Source organism: Mesoplodon densirostris, chromosome 9 (assembly GCF_025265405.1).
Source record: "Mesoplodon densirostris isolate mMesDen1 chromosome 9, mMesDen1 primary haplotype, whole genome shotgun sequence".
Taxonomy (NCBI): Eukaryota; Metazoa; Chordata; class Mammalia; order Artiodactyla; family Ziphiidae; genus Mesoplodon; species Mesoplodon densirostris.
In genome coordinates, this window is record NC_082669.1 from 54,640,928 (window position 1) to 54,656,577 (window position 15,650).

Below are 15,650 nucleotides of genomic sequence, written 5' to 3' on the forward strand. Positions count from 1 at the left end.
CATGTTGCTAGAATTGGCTTCATTTTTCACTTTTAAGATATTCAAGTAACTTCAATTTCTTCTCACTTAGAATAGTCACACGACTTACTTTCTAAATTTTGGAATGTAGGAGAGGTTACTTGAAATGAAATATAAGGTTACGAAGAATACTGAGGACTTAATTAAGCATCCCCCCTCCATCTCTGCAATTTAATCATATTTCATGTAAACAGTCATTATGTTTTCAAGTCATAAAATATTAAGTAAACATGGATGATAACCACTATCTGTGTTTGAAATGAGAAAGAGCCCTGCCCCTAACTCCCACACCAAAAGTGAGCTCATCTTCCCCCAAGGCAGCCAGGCAAATTCAAGCTCCAGAGCTTCTGTGAAATATAAAATAATGAAAAGAAAATGCACAGGCTTAAAAAAATAATGATAATAATAATAAAACTCTGCTTGCAGGAAAAATAAATGAAAGGTAGAAAATGAAATAGGTCTCCAAAAGTAATTCCTTAAGACTCTATGTCAATTCTCCTAAAATAAAACATACCAAATAAAATCTAAATTCCTCCTGCTTGCCTGTGCTGTACACACATAGTCCATTAGCAAAGGGGATGGGGTCCCTGGAAACGGAAGCATCAACCCAGTGAGCAGTGCCTTGGTCTTTATAACATTGCCTCTAGGGAGAAAGTTCTTGACCTCTCCCACCACCCATAATTGTCCCTTCTCTGACCCTAGAAATGAGTGCTTTCAATTTCCACTTGTTAAAATGCTGGCCTGTCTTCCCAAGCTGCAGTTAGGTTCATGATGTCCCCTACAATGTCAAGGGCTGGCCCCAGAATCTGATTATCTGCTAATCTTTACTTCTGTTCCTCAGATGTCTCCTTGAATGGGCTTTGAGTCTCTCGCCTAAAACTGTGATACTCTTCCTGTTTCCTGTGGCAGGCCCAGTTCTATCACTTGCACCCCTTTTTGTCAGCCTGCATGACAAAGCTGTTCACCAGAACAAAGAATAAATGGCAGGAAAAGGTACTCAAAGGAAGAAATCATGCATTTTTCAGAAAACTTACCAACTTGATGAAATTATCAAAATTGTTTTTCAGTAGTTCTTACTAGATACAAGTATATGGTAGCCCTCAGAACTTAGGAAAAACATATATACTTACAGTCTACTACAATGGATTTATATATAGCTATTTCAGTGAAAAAGCACACTATAAAGAATCAGCACTATGCAAAGTGGAGTGTTTGGGGTGAAAGGCAACCATCTTAAAAAACAGTCAGGTATCAAACAAGGTCAAAGAATTTTTCAAAAAGTGGAGTACCAGAAGGAATGAGCTAAAAGATAAAAGATGGTAGCTGGAAAATGAAATCTTAAAAGTAAGATTTTAGAACTGTTGTGATTAGTGGTAATAGCAAAATCTTAAAGTATAACCATAGAAGTAGGCAGTGAAGTAGGGTAGAGACAAGGTCACTGGAGGAAAGGCAATTGTGGAACTGAAAATGTTAAGTGTGGAAAGGTTACACACAAGGATGTTAAAATCACTGAGCATTTTGGCAGTAGAGTATAAAAGGGAGTGATTGTGAGCGGGGGCAGAACCATCTAGGACAGATGGGGAAGTATCCTGGGGTTGGGGGGTCAGTAGATAACACAGAAAGTTGAAAAGAGTATTTAGAGATGATGTTTCAGAACATAGGGGATTTTGTTAATGACTGACTATGGGTTTCAGAGGACACAACAAAAGTGTTTTGGAAGTTGGGGGTGGGGGAGGATAGGGAGATGGGAGAAAGTACCCTGCCATATGGGAAGAGTCTGCAGGATGAAGGCTGACTAGGAAGCCTGGGCTTCTCCACGTGACCACATAACATAGGGATAAAGGGCCTAATGAGATGAAACAGATATTGGAGGTGAGGAGGTGAGTTGTTCCAGGGCGCTCTTGTCACTCTTGTCCATGGAGGTACAGAAGCCAGGAGAGGGGCCGATTATGCCAAGCGCAGATAACTCTGGAGATTTCTTTCCAATCCTCTATCACCTCCACTGTCCACATTGTTCCCAGTCCGTATAAAGGGACAGATAGCAAATAGGCTGCATTCTCTATGGTCAGGGAAGGACTGCCTGGAGCACTGTGGTATAAAGAACTTCAAGGCCACATTCAGATTCAGGAGACAAGGAAAATGATCACCTCTATGCCAGTATCTGCCTTCCCTAGCTTAAGGTGATCCCTAAAGCTCAGTTCAATGTCTAATTCTCCATCCTACTTCCTACTTTTCAACCTGCCTCCTAGCCACTTAGGAATTTTACATATGTCACTTTGCTTCAGGCTACAACCTCAACCCTTCCTGAAGATCCTCTACACAACTTGCTGTGCTCTCTGCTAATGAACCCCCCATTTCCATGTCCAGACAAGACCTCATTCCTAAGCACTAAAAACTTGTCTGCAATCTTCTCCTGGGCTTGGAGCACATCAAAGGTGCTCATCAATCTTCCCTGTCCATGCCACCCCAATCTGTTCCTCTCCCATCCCAGTTAGTGTATCCCCATTTACACATTTGAACAACCCAAGTCATCTTCAATTCTCCTTCTCCCCCACGTCTTATCAGTCACCCATTTCCATCCCTTCAATCTCTGAAATTCCTTAAATCTGCTCCTTGTCCTCCCTCCCCACGGCCTCAGCCTTGTTCACATCTTCTCTCAAGGAGACTTAGGAAGTAGACTCTACCCAACTCACCCTCCAACAGCCATCAGAGTGACCTTTGTGAAACACTGTTTCTCCCTTCCTTAAAAGGCTTTTGTAGTGTGCTCCAAAAACAAAGAAGAAGATAAACTCAAAGGGCCAATATTGCCAGAACAAAGAGTTACAGGACTCCTATCACTCTGTCACAACGTGACCACTGCAGTGTCCCAGAGCCCTCGCAAGCAGCATGCCCTGTCCCTTTCCCATCCCATATAAGGAAAGACATTTGCCCCGTTTTTCTCCCTCTCAGCACACTGAATGTATACATACTCTGCCCAGTCAGCAAATGACTTGCACATTCCCTGGCTATAAAAACAGACAAGCAACCCATGCTCATTGTCGACTTTCCCTGACTACCAGGAAGTTGGCCTGCTATTCTTGCAGCGACCCTTCTCTTTAATAAACTCTATCTTCCTTATATTCTGCCTTGTGTCTGGAAATTCTTTTCCAACCTGTGCTCCAACCACGACAGCTTTAGTGGCTTTGCAGCACATACAGGATAAAAATCAATGTTCTTAGCCCTTGACAGATAACATTGTACATGTTTGTTCAGGTGCCTCCTCTCCCACTAGATTATGATCTCCACCAAGGCAGAAAGGTATGCCTCCTTTCTTTTGAGTTCCCAGTAACTTCTTAGAGATGCAGAACATACTCAATAAATGTGAAGTGAAGTAGTGCAAGCAGGCAGAGGAAAAGTATAAAAAGTAACCCAATTTTAAAGATGCTCTTTCATGAGAGTTGACATGAGCGCATTTTCTATAACTCTTGCTATAGCTAATTCACTTCTGCTCTTCCATAAATAGCAAAGGAATAAATATTTTTTAATTTGACAATTAACAAAAAATATATCTGGGTGGAAATGAGGGGTTTTTTTTGTTTTGTGTTTTGGAAATGAGGTGTTTTTTGTTCATTTGTTTTTGTTTGTTTAACTTTTTATTTTATATTGGAATATAGCCAAATAACAATGTTGTGACAGTTTCACATGCACAGCAAAGCGACTGAGCCATACATATACACGTATCCATTCTCCCCCAGACTCCCCTCCCATCTAGCCTGCCGCGTAACATTGAGCAGAGTTCCCTGTGCTATACAGCAGGTCCTTGTTGGTTATACGTTTTATTTTTATTATTGTTTTTATTTTTTTTAACATCTTTATTGGAGTATAATTGCTTTACATTGTTGTGTTAGTTGCTGCTGTATAAAAAAGTGAATCAGCTATACATATACATATACATATATCCCCATATCCCCTCCCTCTTGCATCTCCCTCCCACCCTCCGTATCCCACCCCTCTAAGTGGTCACAAAGCACCGAGCTGATCGCCCTGTGCTATGCGGCTGCTTCCCACTAGCTATCTGTTTGACATTTGGTAGTGTTTATATATCAATGCCACTCTCTCACTTCGTCTCAGCTTATCATTCCACTCCCGGCTCCTCAAGTCCATTCTCTACGTCTATGTCTTTATTCCTGTCCTGCCCCTAGGTTCTTCAGAATTTTTTTTTTTTTTAGATTCTATATATATGTGTTAGCATATCGTATTTGTTTTTCTCTTTCTGACTTGCTTCATTCTGTATGACAGACTCTAGGTCCATCCACCTCACCACAAATAACTCAATTCTGCTTCTTTTTATGGTTGAGTAATATTCCATTGTATATATGTGCCATATCTTTTTTATCCATTCATCTGTCGATGGACACTTAGGTTGCTTCCACGTCCTGGCTATTGTAAATAAAGCTGCAATGAACATTGTGGTACATGACTCTTTTTGAATTATGGTTTACTCAGGGTATATGCCCAGTAGTGGGATTGCTTGATCATAGGGTAGTTCTACTTTTAGTTTTTTAAGGAACCTCCATACTGTTCTCCATAGTGGCTGTATCAAGTTACATTCCCACCAACAGTGCAAGAGGGTTCCCTCTTCTCCACATCCTTGCCAGCATTTATTGTTTGTAGATTTTTGGATGATGGCTATTCTGACCGGTATGAGGTGATACCTCACTGTAGTTTTGATTTGCATTTCTCTAATGATTAGTGATGTTGAACATCCTTTCATGTGTTTGTTGGCAATCTGTATATCTTCTCTGGAGAAATGTCTATTTAGGTCTTCTGCCCATTTTTGGATTGGGTTGTTTGTGTTTTTGATATTGAACAGCATGAGCTGCTTGTATATTTTGGAGATTAATCCTTTGTCAGTAGCTTTGTTTGCAAATATTTTCTCCCATTCTGAGGGTTGTTTTTTCGTCTTGTTTATGGTTTCCTTTGCTGTTCAAAAGCTTTTAAGTTTCATTAGGTCCCATTTGTTTACTTTTCTTTTTATTTCCATTTCTCTAGGAGGTTGGTCAAAAAGGATCTTGCTGTGATTTATGTCATAGAGTGTCTGCCTATGTCTTCCTCTAAGAGTTTTATAGTGTCTGGCCTTACATTAAGGTCTTTAATCAATTTTGAGCTTATTTTTGTATATGGTGTTAGGGAGTGTTCTAATTGCATTCATTTGCATGTAGCTGTCCAGTTTTCCCAGCACCACTTATTGAAGAGGCTGTCCTTTCTCCATTGTATATTCTTGCCTCCTTTATCAAAGATAAGGTGACCATATGTGCATGGGTTTATCTCTGGGCTTTCTATCCTGTTCCATTTATCTATATTTCTGTTTTTCTGCCAGTACTATACTGTCTTGATTACTGTAGCTTTGTAGTATAGTCTGATGTCAGGGAACCTGAATCCTCCAGCTTCATTTTTGTTTTTCAAGATTCCTTTGGCTATTTGGGGTCTTTTGTGTTTCCATACAAATTGTGAAATATTTTGTTCTAGTTCTGTGAAAAATGCCATTGGTAGTTTGATAGGGATTGCACTGAATCTGTAGATTGCCTTGGGGAGTATAGTCATTTTCACAATGTTGATTCTTCCAATCCAAGAACATGGTATATCTCTCCTTCTGTTTGTATCATCTTTAATTTCTTCCTCAGCGTCTTATAGTTTTCTGCATACAGATCTTTCGTTTCCTTAGGTAAGTTTATCCCTAGGTATTTTATCCTTTTTTGCAATGGTAAATGGGAGTGTTTCCTTAATTCTTCTTTCAGATTTTCCATCATTATCATATAGGAATGCAAGAGATTTCTGTGCATTAACTTTGTATCCTGCTACTTTACCAAATTCATTTATTAGCTCCAGTAGTTTTCTGGTAGCATCTTTAGGATTCTCTATGTATAGTATCATGTCATCTTCAAACAGTGACAGTGACAGTTTTACTTCTTCTTTTCCGATTTGGATTCCTTTTATTTCCTTTTCTTCTATGGCTGCTGTGGCTAAAACTTTCAAAACTATGTTGAGTAACAGTGGTAAGAGTGGGCAACCTTGTCTTGTTTCTGATCTTAGAGGAAATGGTTTCAGCTTTTCACCATTGAGAATGATGTTGACTGTGGCTTTGTCATATACGGCCTTTATTATGTTGAGGCAGGTTCCCTCTATGTCTACTTTCTGGAGAGTTTTTCTCATAAATGGGTGTTGAATTTTGTCAAAAGCTTTTTCTGCATCTATTGAGATTATCATGTGGTTTTTATCCTTCGGTTTGTTAATATGGTGTATCACATTGATTGATTTGCATATGTTGAAGAATCGTTGCATTTCTGGGATAAACCCCACTTGATCATGGTGTATGATCCTTTTATTGTGCTGCTGGATTCTGTTTGCTAGTATTTTGCTGAGGATTTTTGCATCTATGTTCATCAGTGATATTGGCCTGTAGTTTTCATTTTTTGTGACATCTTTGCCTGGTTCTGGTATCAGGGTGATGGTGGCCTTGTAGAATGAGTTTGGGAGTGTTCCTCCCTCTGCTATATTTTTGAAGAGTTTGAGAAGGATAGGTGTTAGCTCTTCTCTAAATGTTTGAAAGAATTTGCCTGAGAATCCATCTGGTCCTGGGTTATTGTTTGTTGGAAGATTTTTAATCACAGTTTCAATTTCAGTGCTGTGATTGGTCGGTTTATATTTTCTATTTCTTCCTGGTTCAGTCTCGGAAGGTTGTGCTTTTCTAAGAATTTGTCCATTTCTTCCACGTTGTCCATTTTATTGGTATATAGTTGCTTGTAGTAATCTCTCATGATCCTTTGTATTTCTGCAGTGTCAGTTGTGATTTCTCCTTTTTCATTTCTAATTCTATAGATTTGAGTCTTCTCCCTTTTTTTCTTAATGAGTCTGGCTAATGGTTTATCAATTTTGTTTATCTTCTCAAAGAACCAGCTTTTAGTTTTATTGATATTTGCTATCATTTTCTTCATTTCTTTTTCATTTATTTCTGATCTGATCTTTATGATTTCTTTCCTTCTGCTAACTTTGGGGATTTTTTGTTCCTCTTTCTCTACTTGCTTAAGGTGTAAGGTTAGGTTGTTTAATTGAGATTTTTCTTGTTTCTTGAGGTAGGATTGTATTGCTATAAACTTCCCTCTTAGAACTGCTTTTGCTGCATCCCATAGGTTTTGGGTCATCGTGTTTTCATTGTCATTTGTTTCTAGGTATTTTTTTATTTCCTCTTTGATTTCTTCAGTGATCTCTTGCTTATTAAGTAGTGTACTGTTTAGCCTCCATGTGTTTGTATTTTTTACAGACTTTTTCCTGTAATTGATATATAGTCTCATAGCGTTGTGGTCATAAAAGATACTTGATATGACTTCAATTTTCTTAAATTTACCAAGGCTTGATTTGTGACCCAAGATATGATCTATCCTGGAGAATGTTCCATGAGCACTTGAGAAGAAAGTGTATTCTGTTGTTTTTGGATGGAATGTCCTATAAATATCAATTAAGTTCATCTTGTTTAACGTATCATTTAAAGATTGTGTTTCCTTATTTATTTTCATTTTGGATGATCTGTCCGTTGGTGAAAGTGGGGTGTTAATGTCCCCTACTATGATTGTATTACTGTTGATTTCCCCTTTAATGGCTGTTAGTATTTGCCTTATGTACTGAGGTGCTGCTATGTTGTGTGCATAAAATTTACAATTGTTATATTCTTCTTCTTGGATTGATCCCTTAATCATTATGTAGTGTCCTTCTTTTCTTTTTTTTTTTTTGCGGTACGCGGGCCTCTCACTGTTGCGGCCTCTCCCTGTTGCGGAGCACAGGCTCCGGACGCCCAGGCTCAGCGGCCATGGCTCATGGGCCCAGCCGCTCCCGGCACGTAGGATCTTCCCGGACCGGGGCACAAACCCATGTCCCCTGCATCAGCAGGCGGACTCCCAACCACTGTGCCACCAGGGAAGCCCTGTAGTGTCCTTCTTTGTCTCTTGTAATAGTCTTTATTTTAAAGTCTATTTTTTCTGATATGAGAATTGTTACTCCAGCTTTCTTTTGATTTCCATTTGCATGGAACATCTTTTTCTATCCCCTCACTTTCAGTCTGTATGTGTCCCTAGGTCTGAATTGGGTCTCTTGTAGACAGCATACATATGGGTCTTGTTTTTGTATCCATTCAGCCAGTCTGTCTTTTGGTTGGAGCATTTAATCCATTTACATTTAAGATAATTATCGATATGTATGTTCCTATTACCATTTTCTTAATTGTTTTGGGTTTGTTATTGTAGGTCTTTCCCTCCTCTTGTGTTTCCTGCCTAGAGATTTCCTTTAGCATTTGTTGTAAAGCTGGTTTGGTGGTGTTGAATTTTTTTAGCTTTTGCTTGTCTGTAAAGGTTTTAATTTCTCCATCGAATCTGAATGAGATCCTTGGTTGGTTGTAGGTTTTTCCCTTTCATCACTTTAAATATGTCCTGCCAGTCCCTTCTGGCTTGCAGAGTTTCTGCTGAAAGATCTGCTGTTAACCTTATGGGGATCCCCTTGTATATTATTTGTTGCTTTTCCTTTGCTGCTTTTAATATTTTTCTTTGTATTTAATTTTTGATAGTTTGATTAATGTGTCTTGGCGTGTTTCTCCTTGGATTTATCCTGCATGAGACTCTCTGCACTTACTGGACTTGATTGACTATTTCCTTTCTCATGTTAGGGAAGTTTTCAAGTATAATCTCTTCAAATAGTTTTTCAGTCCCTTTCTTTTTCTCTTCTTCTTCTTGGACCCCTATAGTTCGAATGTTGGTGCATTTAATGTTGTCCCAGAGGTCTCTGAGACTGTCCTCAATTCTTTTCATTCTTTTTTCTTTATTCTACTCTGTGGTAGTTATTTCCACTATTTTATCTTCCAGGTAACTTATCCGTTCTTCTGCTTCAGTTATTCTGCTGTTGATTCCTTCTAGAGAATTTTTCATTTCATTTAGTGTGTTGTTCATCATTGTTTACCTGCTCTTTAGTTTTTCTGGGTCCTTGTTAAACATTTCTTGTATTTTCTCCATTCTATTTCCATGATTTGGGATCATCTTTACTATCATTACTCTGAATTCTTTTTCAGGTAGACTGCCTATTTCCTCTTCATCTGTTTGGTCTGGTGGGTTTTTACCTTGTTCCTTCATCTGCTGTGTATTTCTTTGTCGTCTCATTTTGCTTAACTTATTGTGCTTGGGGTCTCCTTTTTGCAGGCTGCAGGTTCGTAGTTCCTGTTGTTTTTGGTGTCTGCCTCCAGTGGGTAAGGTTGGTTCTGTAGGTTGTGTAGGCTTCCTGGTGGAGTGGACTGGTGCCTGTTTTCTGGTGGATGAGGCTGGATCTTGTCTTTCTGGTGGGCAGGACCACATCCGGTGGTGTGTTTTAGGGTGTCTGTGAACTTCGTATGATTTTAGGCAGCCTCTCTGTTAATGGGTGGGGTTGTGTTCCTGTCTTGCTAGTTGTTTGGCGTAGGATGTCCAGCCCTGGAGCTTGCTGGTCACTGAGTGGAGCTGGGTCTTAGCGTTGAGATGGAGATCTCTGGGAGAGCTCTCGCTGACTGATATTACGTGGGGCTGGGAAGTCTCTGGCAGACCAATGTCCTGAACTTGGCTCGCCCACCTATGAGGCTCAAGCCTGACACCCAGCTGGAGCACCAAGACCATTTCAGCCCCACGGCAGTGAATGTGGCAGTCTCCATTATGAAGTCAGATTATGAGGGTCTACAATAGCTGTTCAGCTAGAACAGGCTGACTTGGGAGCAATTTGTCTATGAGGCTGTCTCCAGCAGCTCGTGTCTGAAAGAGTAGGTCTCCACATGTGCTGCGAGAATCTTAAACGTTTATATAGAGGTCTTCACTCGGTTCAGTCACGGATTCAGTACAGATCGTCTCTGAAGAACACCTTACTCTCTCAAGGTTGTGTGCTTGAAACAGCTCCTAAGCCTGAGGGTCTACAAGCTGCAGGAAGACGAGACTGCCCGGGGCGGCCTGCAAGCCGTGATTCTTGCCACGAGCCTCGCTGCTGCTGTCGTGGAATCCGGCTTCCCCCACCACCCACCCTGTAGTGAGTTTTCAGTGAAGCTTCTCTCTGTGCTGATGAGATTCAAGCTACCTGAGTTGTGCAAAGCCACAGAGAGCATAAATGTTGGGGCAGGGGTACAAACCCAGCAAATCTGGCCCCAAGGTCTGTGTTACGTCACCCAGTGAGAGTGGGGAGGCCATGCACCTAAACGCCTCACCCCCGCGAGCCACCTCCTCAAACCCGGAACGCCACAGGTGGTCATCCTTTTTAAATATAGCAGCATGTACATGTCAATCCCAAGCTCCCTAACTATCCCTTCCCTCCACCCTTCCCCCCTGGTAACCATAAGTTCATTTTCTAAGTCTGTGAGTCCATTTCTGTTTTGTAAGTACGTTCATTTGTATCATTTCTTTTTAGATTCCACATATAAGTGATATCAAACAATATTTCTCTTTCTCTGACTTACTTCACTCAGTATGACAATCTCTAGGTCCATCCATGTCACTGCAAATGGCATTATTTCTGTGAAGGAGATTACTCTCCATAATGTGTGTGGGGTTCACCTATTAGTTTGAAGCCCTTAATAAAACAAAGACTGATGTCCCCTGAGAAAGAAGGAATTATTATTATTATTATTATTTTTTTTTGCGGTACGCAGGCCTCTCACTGTTGTGGCCTCTCCCATTGCGAAGCACAGGCTCTGGATGCGCAGGCTCAGCGGCCACGGCTCAGGGGCCCAGCCGCTCCACAGCATGTGGGATCTTCCCAGAGCGGGGCACGAACCTGTGTCCCCTGCATCAGCAGGAGGACTCTCAATCACTGTGCCACCAGGGAAGCCTGGAATTTTTAACATGTATTTTCTTATATTGGATACTGGTTCCACCATTTTCTAGGTGTGTAACCCTGGGCAAGATACGTAACCCCTGGCCTCAGTTTCATAACTCACAAATTGGAGATAATAACAGTAACTAATCCAAATGGTTGTTATAGGAATTAAATGAGGTCATGTATGAAAAGCCTGTTGGAATGGGAAATGTTCAATAAGTAAGCTGTGGTAGTTACTCTGAAAGAGGTTGCACATATGGTTTATTTATAGATAACTAGAAATATTATTGCTATTATAGACAATGGGAAACATGCATGTATTTCCTAGAATGGACAGAACATACCTCAACTTTTTCCATAGAGTTCAGGTCATACTGAGTCAGCCTCTGAAGGAGACTGGGAGTTTTTGTTTCTGGTCTCCCCAACTTTTCTCTCTCCCAACATTTTCTACCCTCTGACCTCTCCATCTGGGGTCCAACTGCTCCTGGAAGAGAGGCAGCAAATCTGACAGCCCTCTGTAGAAAGAGGCTTGGGTCTAGTGGACCATCTGGTTAACTTTCAACTTTAACTCAAAATTGTTTATTCATCTTTTCTAGAGATACATTGACACAATTGAAAAAACTCTTTTTTTTTTTTTGCTTTTAAACTTACACACTGCTCTTTTCCTCTTAGCATCTTACCTTAAGAAAGTTTAAAGTTATCCAGTATCTCTGCTGTCTTTCCACACATACAAGAACATTAGGATGATTTAACACAGGTTCCACTTCCTCTTTCTTGTTCTTATCCAGAATTTTAAAAACTCATTCGTTTTACTGGGCCACTCCTCCTGTAATAAACCAGGAATATTTTTTACAAAATGCATAATTATTTTGTGACTAGCACATAAAATTTTATTTTACGTTGTGTGTTTTTGACCTCTACAAACAGCAAGTTCATATTGTTCAACCTAATATTTGAAGAATGTTAATTTGTTGACTATAAATATTTTAAAATATATACAATAATTTTCTGTTTCTGTTATGGCATTTCTTCACTTTTTAGTATACTGGAATTCTCAGAAAATGACTTGGTGGTGGGGAAGTCTCCTTTACCCTCCAAGAAGCCCTAGTGTGAAGCCTCTACAAAGTAGATCTTTCTTTTACTGATAATAATTATATTTTATATAACACCTTTTCCATGTATTTTTGTGTTAAAAGATCTAAAGAGCTGACTCCTTTAAAAAAAAAAAGAGGTAAGGAGAGGAAGGAAATAAAAAGGATGTGGAGGGACCAATGCCCCATCATATATTATATAAAATGACAATAATCACAAGAAACCTATTTCACAAATTACTGGGAATATTACACGTGATAATATACTGCAAAGAACTTTAAAGAGTTAAAAGTACAATCATGAAAGGCAGTCCACTTATGTGTTTGAAGGACCATTTTTGGTCTGTGAATGCTTTGTTTCTGGTCCACGGTGACATAAGTATGAAAATTTGAGAGTAAGCATTTAGAAACTGTTATACAAATTTGACAAAGTAATTTTACATCTGTTGAATCAAATAATAAAAGATTTGGGCTTGTATTTTGTATGCCTGAATTTTTACTTCATTTTCTAGTAATTCACTTTCATTTTACTTTACAAAGGCAAAGAAACCCTGTCCTTCACCACACATAGCTTGAGAAGCATCGGTAAAAGCTATTATTATTTCTGAAATTTTGCTTAACAACCATTCATTTGTAATTACAAACTAGTTATATGTCATTATTTGAGAAATACTCTTTCAAACCAAGTGTAAGGATACAGCATACAAACAAGTTCCAAAACAAGTTTGTTTTGTATTGGGTAACATGGTTATTTGGGAGTCAGACACCATTTTTCCCATGAAATAACATTAGCCGAGGGTTAGGTTCTTGGTGTAGCCTATAAATCCCAGTTATCTCAAAAGATGGGTAAGCTATACAATAAAATGTAATCACCCGTATATACTATAAAATTTAATGACCAGGCTTCTCCACCCTCTTACGATGAAGAAATTAGGCTGCTGATTTCCAAATCAGAAAACATCTCTCTTCCCCACCCAGCCATGAGAAATGGTGATTCTTAGCTCTGGCAGGGTGGTAGGGATAGGGATAAGGATGGTTATAGGGTTACTTTTGCAGAAGTTGCTTCAAGAGCAACTCAGAAAGAGGAAGAGTAATGGAGCTACAGTACTCTTCACACAGAGAATGGGGGAATTAGGAGATCAAGTTTGAGGGAACTCACTGGTGGAGTTAATAAAATTAAACTGAGGATTCTCCAAGATTCTCTGAGAATGAGGTTTGGTAGGTTTTGCTGGACTTGAAAGACTGGTTCTTTACCACAAATGCCTCCATCCTAAACCCCAGGGCATTGTGGTGGCCCAAGACGGTGAGTAGGCTTCATCCTGAATTGAAATCTGTTAGCGGCTACCTCAGAGATTTTTATTTTTCTTCTGTCGTTGTTTGAAAAGATGTGAGGACAAGTCTAGGCTTAGTGAGAAACATTGGTAGAATCAATTAGTGATATCTGCCACGGGCAAGAAGGGGAAGTAAGCACAAAAGCTGTATTTCGCTACCCTGAGTATATCCTGAAAGAAACAGACCTTTGGCCCTTTAATTTCAGCTGAAACCAGGATGAATTATTAAGCACATGACTTTTTTAAATGCCTGGGAATAGCAAAAGGGGAACAGCACACAACAAGGTAATCTTATTTACAATTTATAGTTTCCTCATTTTGTGATACATTTAAAAGACATAGGAGCCTAGCTCTTGACCTAGAGTCCAAGAGGAATAGTTTTATATACTAGTCACTATCCAGAAACCTTGGAACAAGACTCTCAGAACTAATACAGAAGCCCTGGCCACAGTCCCAGGCCTTCTTCTTTAGGTCCTCATTCTAAATTCTGATTTCATATATGAGATTCTTCTCTGTCCCTAAAGATTGACATTAAAAACGTCCCTAGAGAAGAGATCCCACCCCCACGTATCCAGTCATAGGGTAACTATGGTGAAATTCTTAACCAAAATGGTCCATGGATAGAATCTGGGGGGTTCATGACCTTGAATGAAGGGGAAAAAATCTTGATTTCTAAAGGAATTTAACATTTCCTTCAATTATGAAAGTAGAAAACAAATCAAATCTCAGAAGCATTAGCAATACTTGTGACTTTGTTACTAATGTAAATAAGAGTTATGTTCATTATTTCATTATAGTGCTGCAGACATCTTGAAATAACATTTATGCGCATCGCTATTTGAATGTTGCTAGATCTTGTTATTTAATGTGTTAATAATGTAGCACACATTACACTATTATATTACTATAGCACAAACTTTTTAAAGACTACTTTGATAATTGCATTTGAATGTAATTGGTCTCCTTTGCAATCTGCACCTTTTAAAAATAATTTTTAGAATTATTTATTTATTTTTGGCTGCATTGGGTCTTTGTTGCTGTGTGTGGGCTTTCTCTAGTTGCAGCAAGCGGGGGCTACTCTTTGTTGTGGTGCATGGGCTCCTCATTGCGGTGGCTTCTCTTGTTGCAGAGCGCGGGCTCTAGGGCACATGGGCTTCAGTAGCTGTGGCTCGCGGGCTCTAGAGTGCAGGCTCAGTAATTGTGGCACAGGGGTTTAGTTGCTCCACGGCATGTGGGATCTTCTTGGACTAGGGGTCAAACCCGTGTCCCCTGCAGTGGCAGGCGGATTCTTAACCACTGCACCACTAAGGAAGCCCCACGCCTTTTATTGTATGCATTTATGTTATTCTGTGAAGTATCTATAATTTCACTACCGCCAGAGGGGTCCATGACATAAAAAAAAGGTAAGCCTCCCGGACTTTCAAAGGACAACTATGTTGCTGTCTACCATGCAATATAACCTAATATCCTTTAGGGCTGAATCAGAGACATACAGAAACTGAGGGGTCTCTTTTTTTTCTGGGTGCAGAACAGGTGAGAAACTGGCATCTGCTTTTATTTACTGGTTGTTAATAAAACCGATGTTTGTTGAAAACTGGCAATTGTGACCATTTCTGCCTACATACTACAGGGTGGCAATTAAGTACTGGCAACCATCAGAAGCTTGTTTCAGCCATACTCACTTATTATAACTGTCTCAATCTTAATGGGGAAGGTTCTCTTGTATACTTTTTTCTTTCTTTATTCACGTTATGATTGTTAAATTTTAAAATGGGGTTTGTTTCTGGTGTTTTGTTTTTTTTTTTTTTGTCTTATTCCCATAAACTGAATTTACAGCAAAAATAGTGTCCAGGTGAACTTCCCTGGTGCTCCCAATGCAGGGGGCACGGGTTCAATCCCCGGTCGGGATTCCGCGTGCCACAGGGCACTGACAAAAAAATAATAATAAAATAAAATAAATAGTGTCCAGGTTTTGAGGTCTCTAGTCTAGATGAAGCATTACGTAATAGAATGTTTCCTTCCTCCCATCTACATCCTGTTATAAAAAGCAGTGATTCCAACATGACGTATTTACAAGACATGGCCCAGTATCTTTTCCTGTAATTAAAAAAAAAAAAAAAATCTTTAAAACTGTCCTCCAGAAGTTTCTTACCGGACTAGGACGGAACGAATGTCTTCGAAGATTAATCGAGAACTGAGAAAGGCCTGCAGCCTGCTTGAGATTCCCGTGGGGTTGTCTGTTAGTGAAGGGAGGTGAAGGAATTCAAAGTGTCATGCCCTTGACCTAACCAGGGGCGGGAGAGGACGGTTCCCACTGCCGGGAAGGTGTCTCAAGAGGCAGGTTTGCGGTGACAAAGGCCAA

General features: G+C 39.8%; 1 protein-coding gene across 3 annotated transcripts in view; it reads right to left on the minus strand.

Moving 5' to 3' along the window:
* The window catches only part of ASB4 (ankyrin repeat and SOCS box containing 4), a 129,186-nt gene extending 113,555 nt beyond the window's left edge, over positions 1 to 15,631 (minus strand). Inside the window, exons 1-2 of one of the 3 annotated variants that reach the window (XM_060107606.1) lie at positions 15,441 to 15,631; positions 11,547 to 11,692 (exon numbers count right to left, since the gene is read on the minus strand). Coding sequence is in view for 1 of the 3 variants with exons in the window: in XM_060107605.1 (XP_059963588.1) it covers positions 11,211 to 11,225 (15 nt within the window). In the remaining 2 variants the exon portion in view is untranslated. Of the gene's footprint in view, positions 1 to 11,210; positions 11,268 to 11,546; positions 11,693 to 15,440 lie in introns of those variants that run through there. The other 2 variants (XM_060107607.1, XM_060107605.1) reach the window with 2 other exon arrangements.
* Between the last annotated feature and the right edge of the window lie 19 nt (positions 15,632 to 15,650).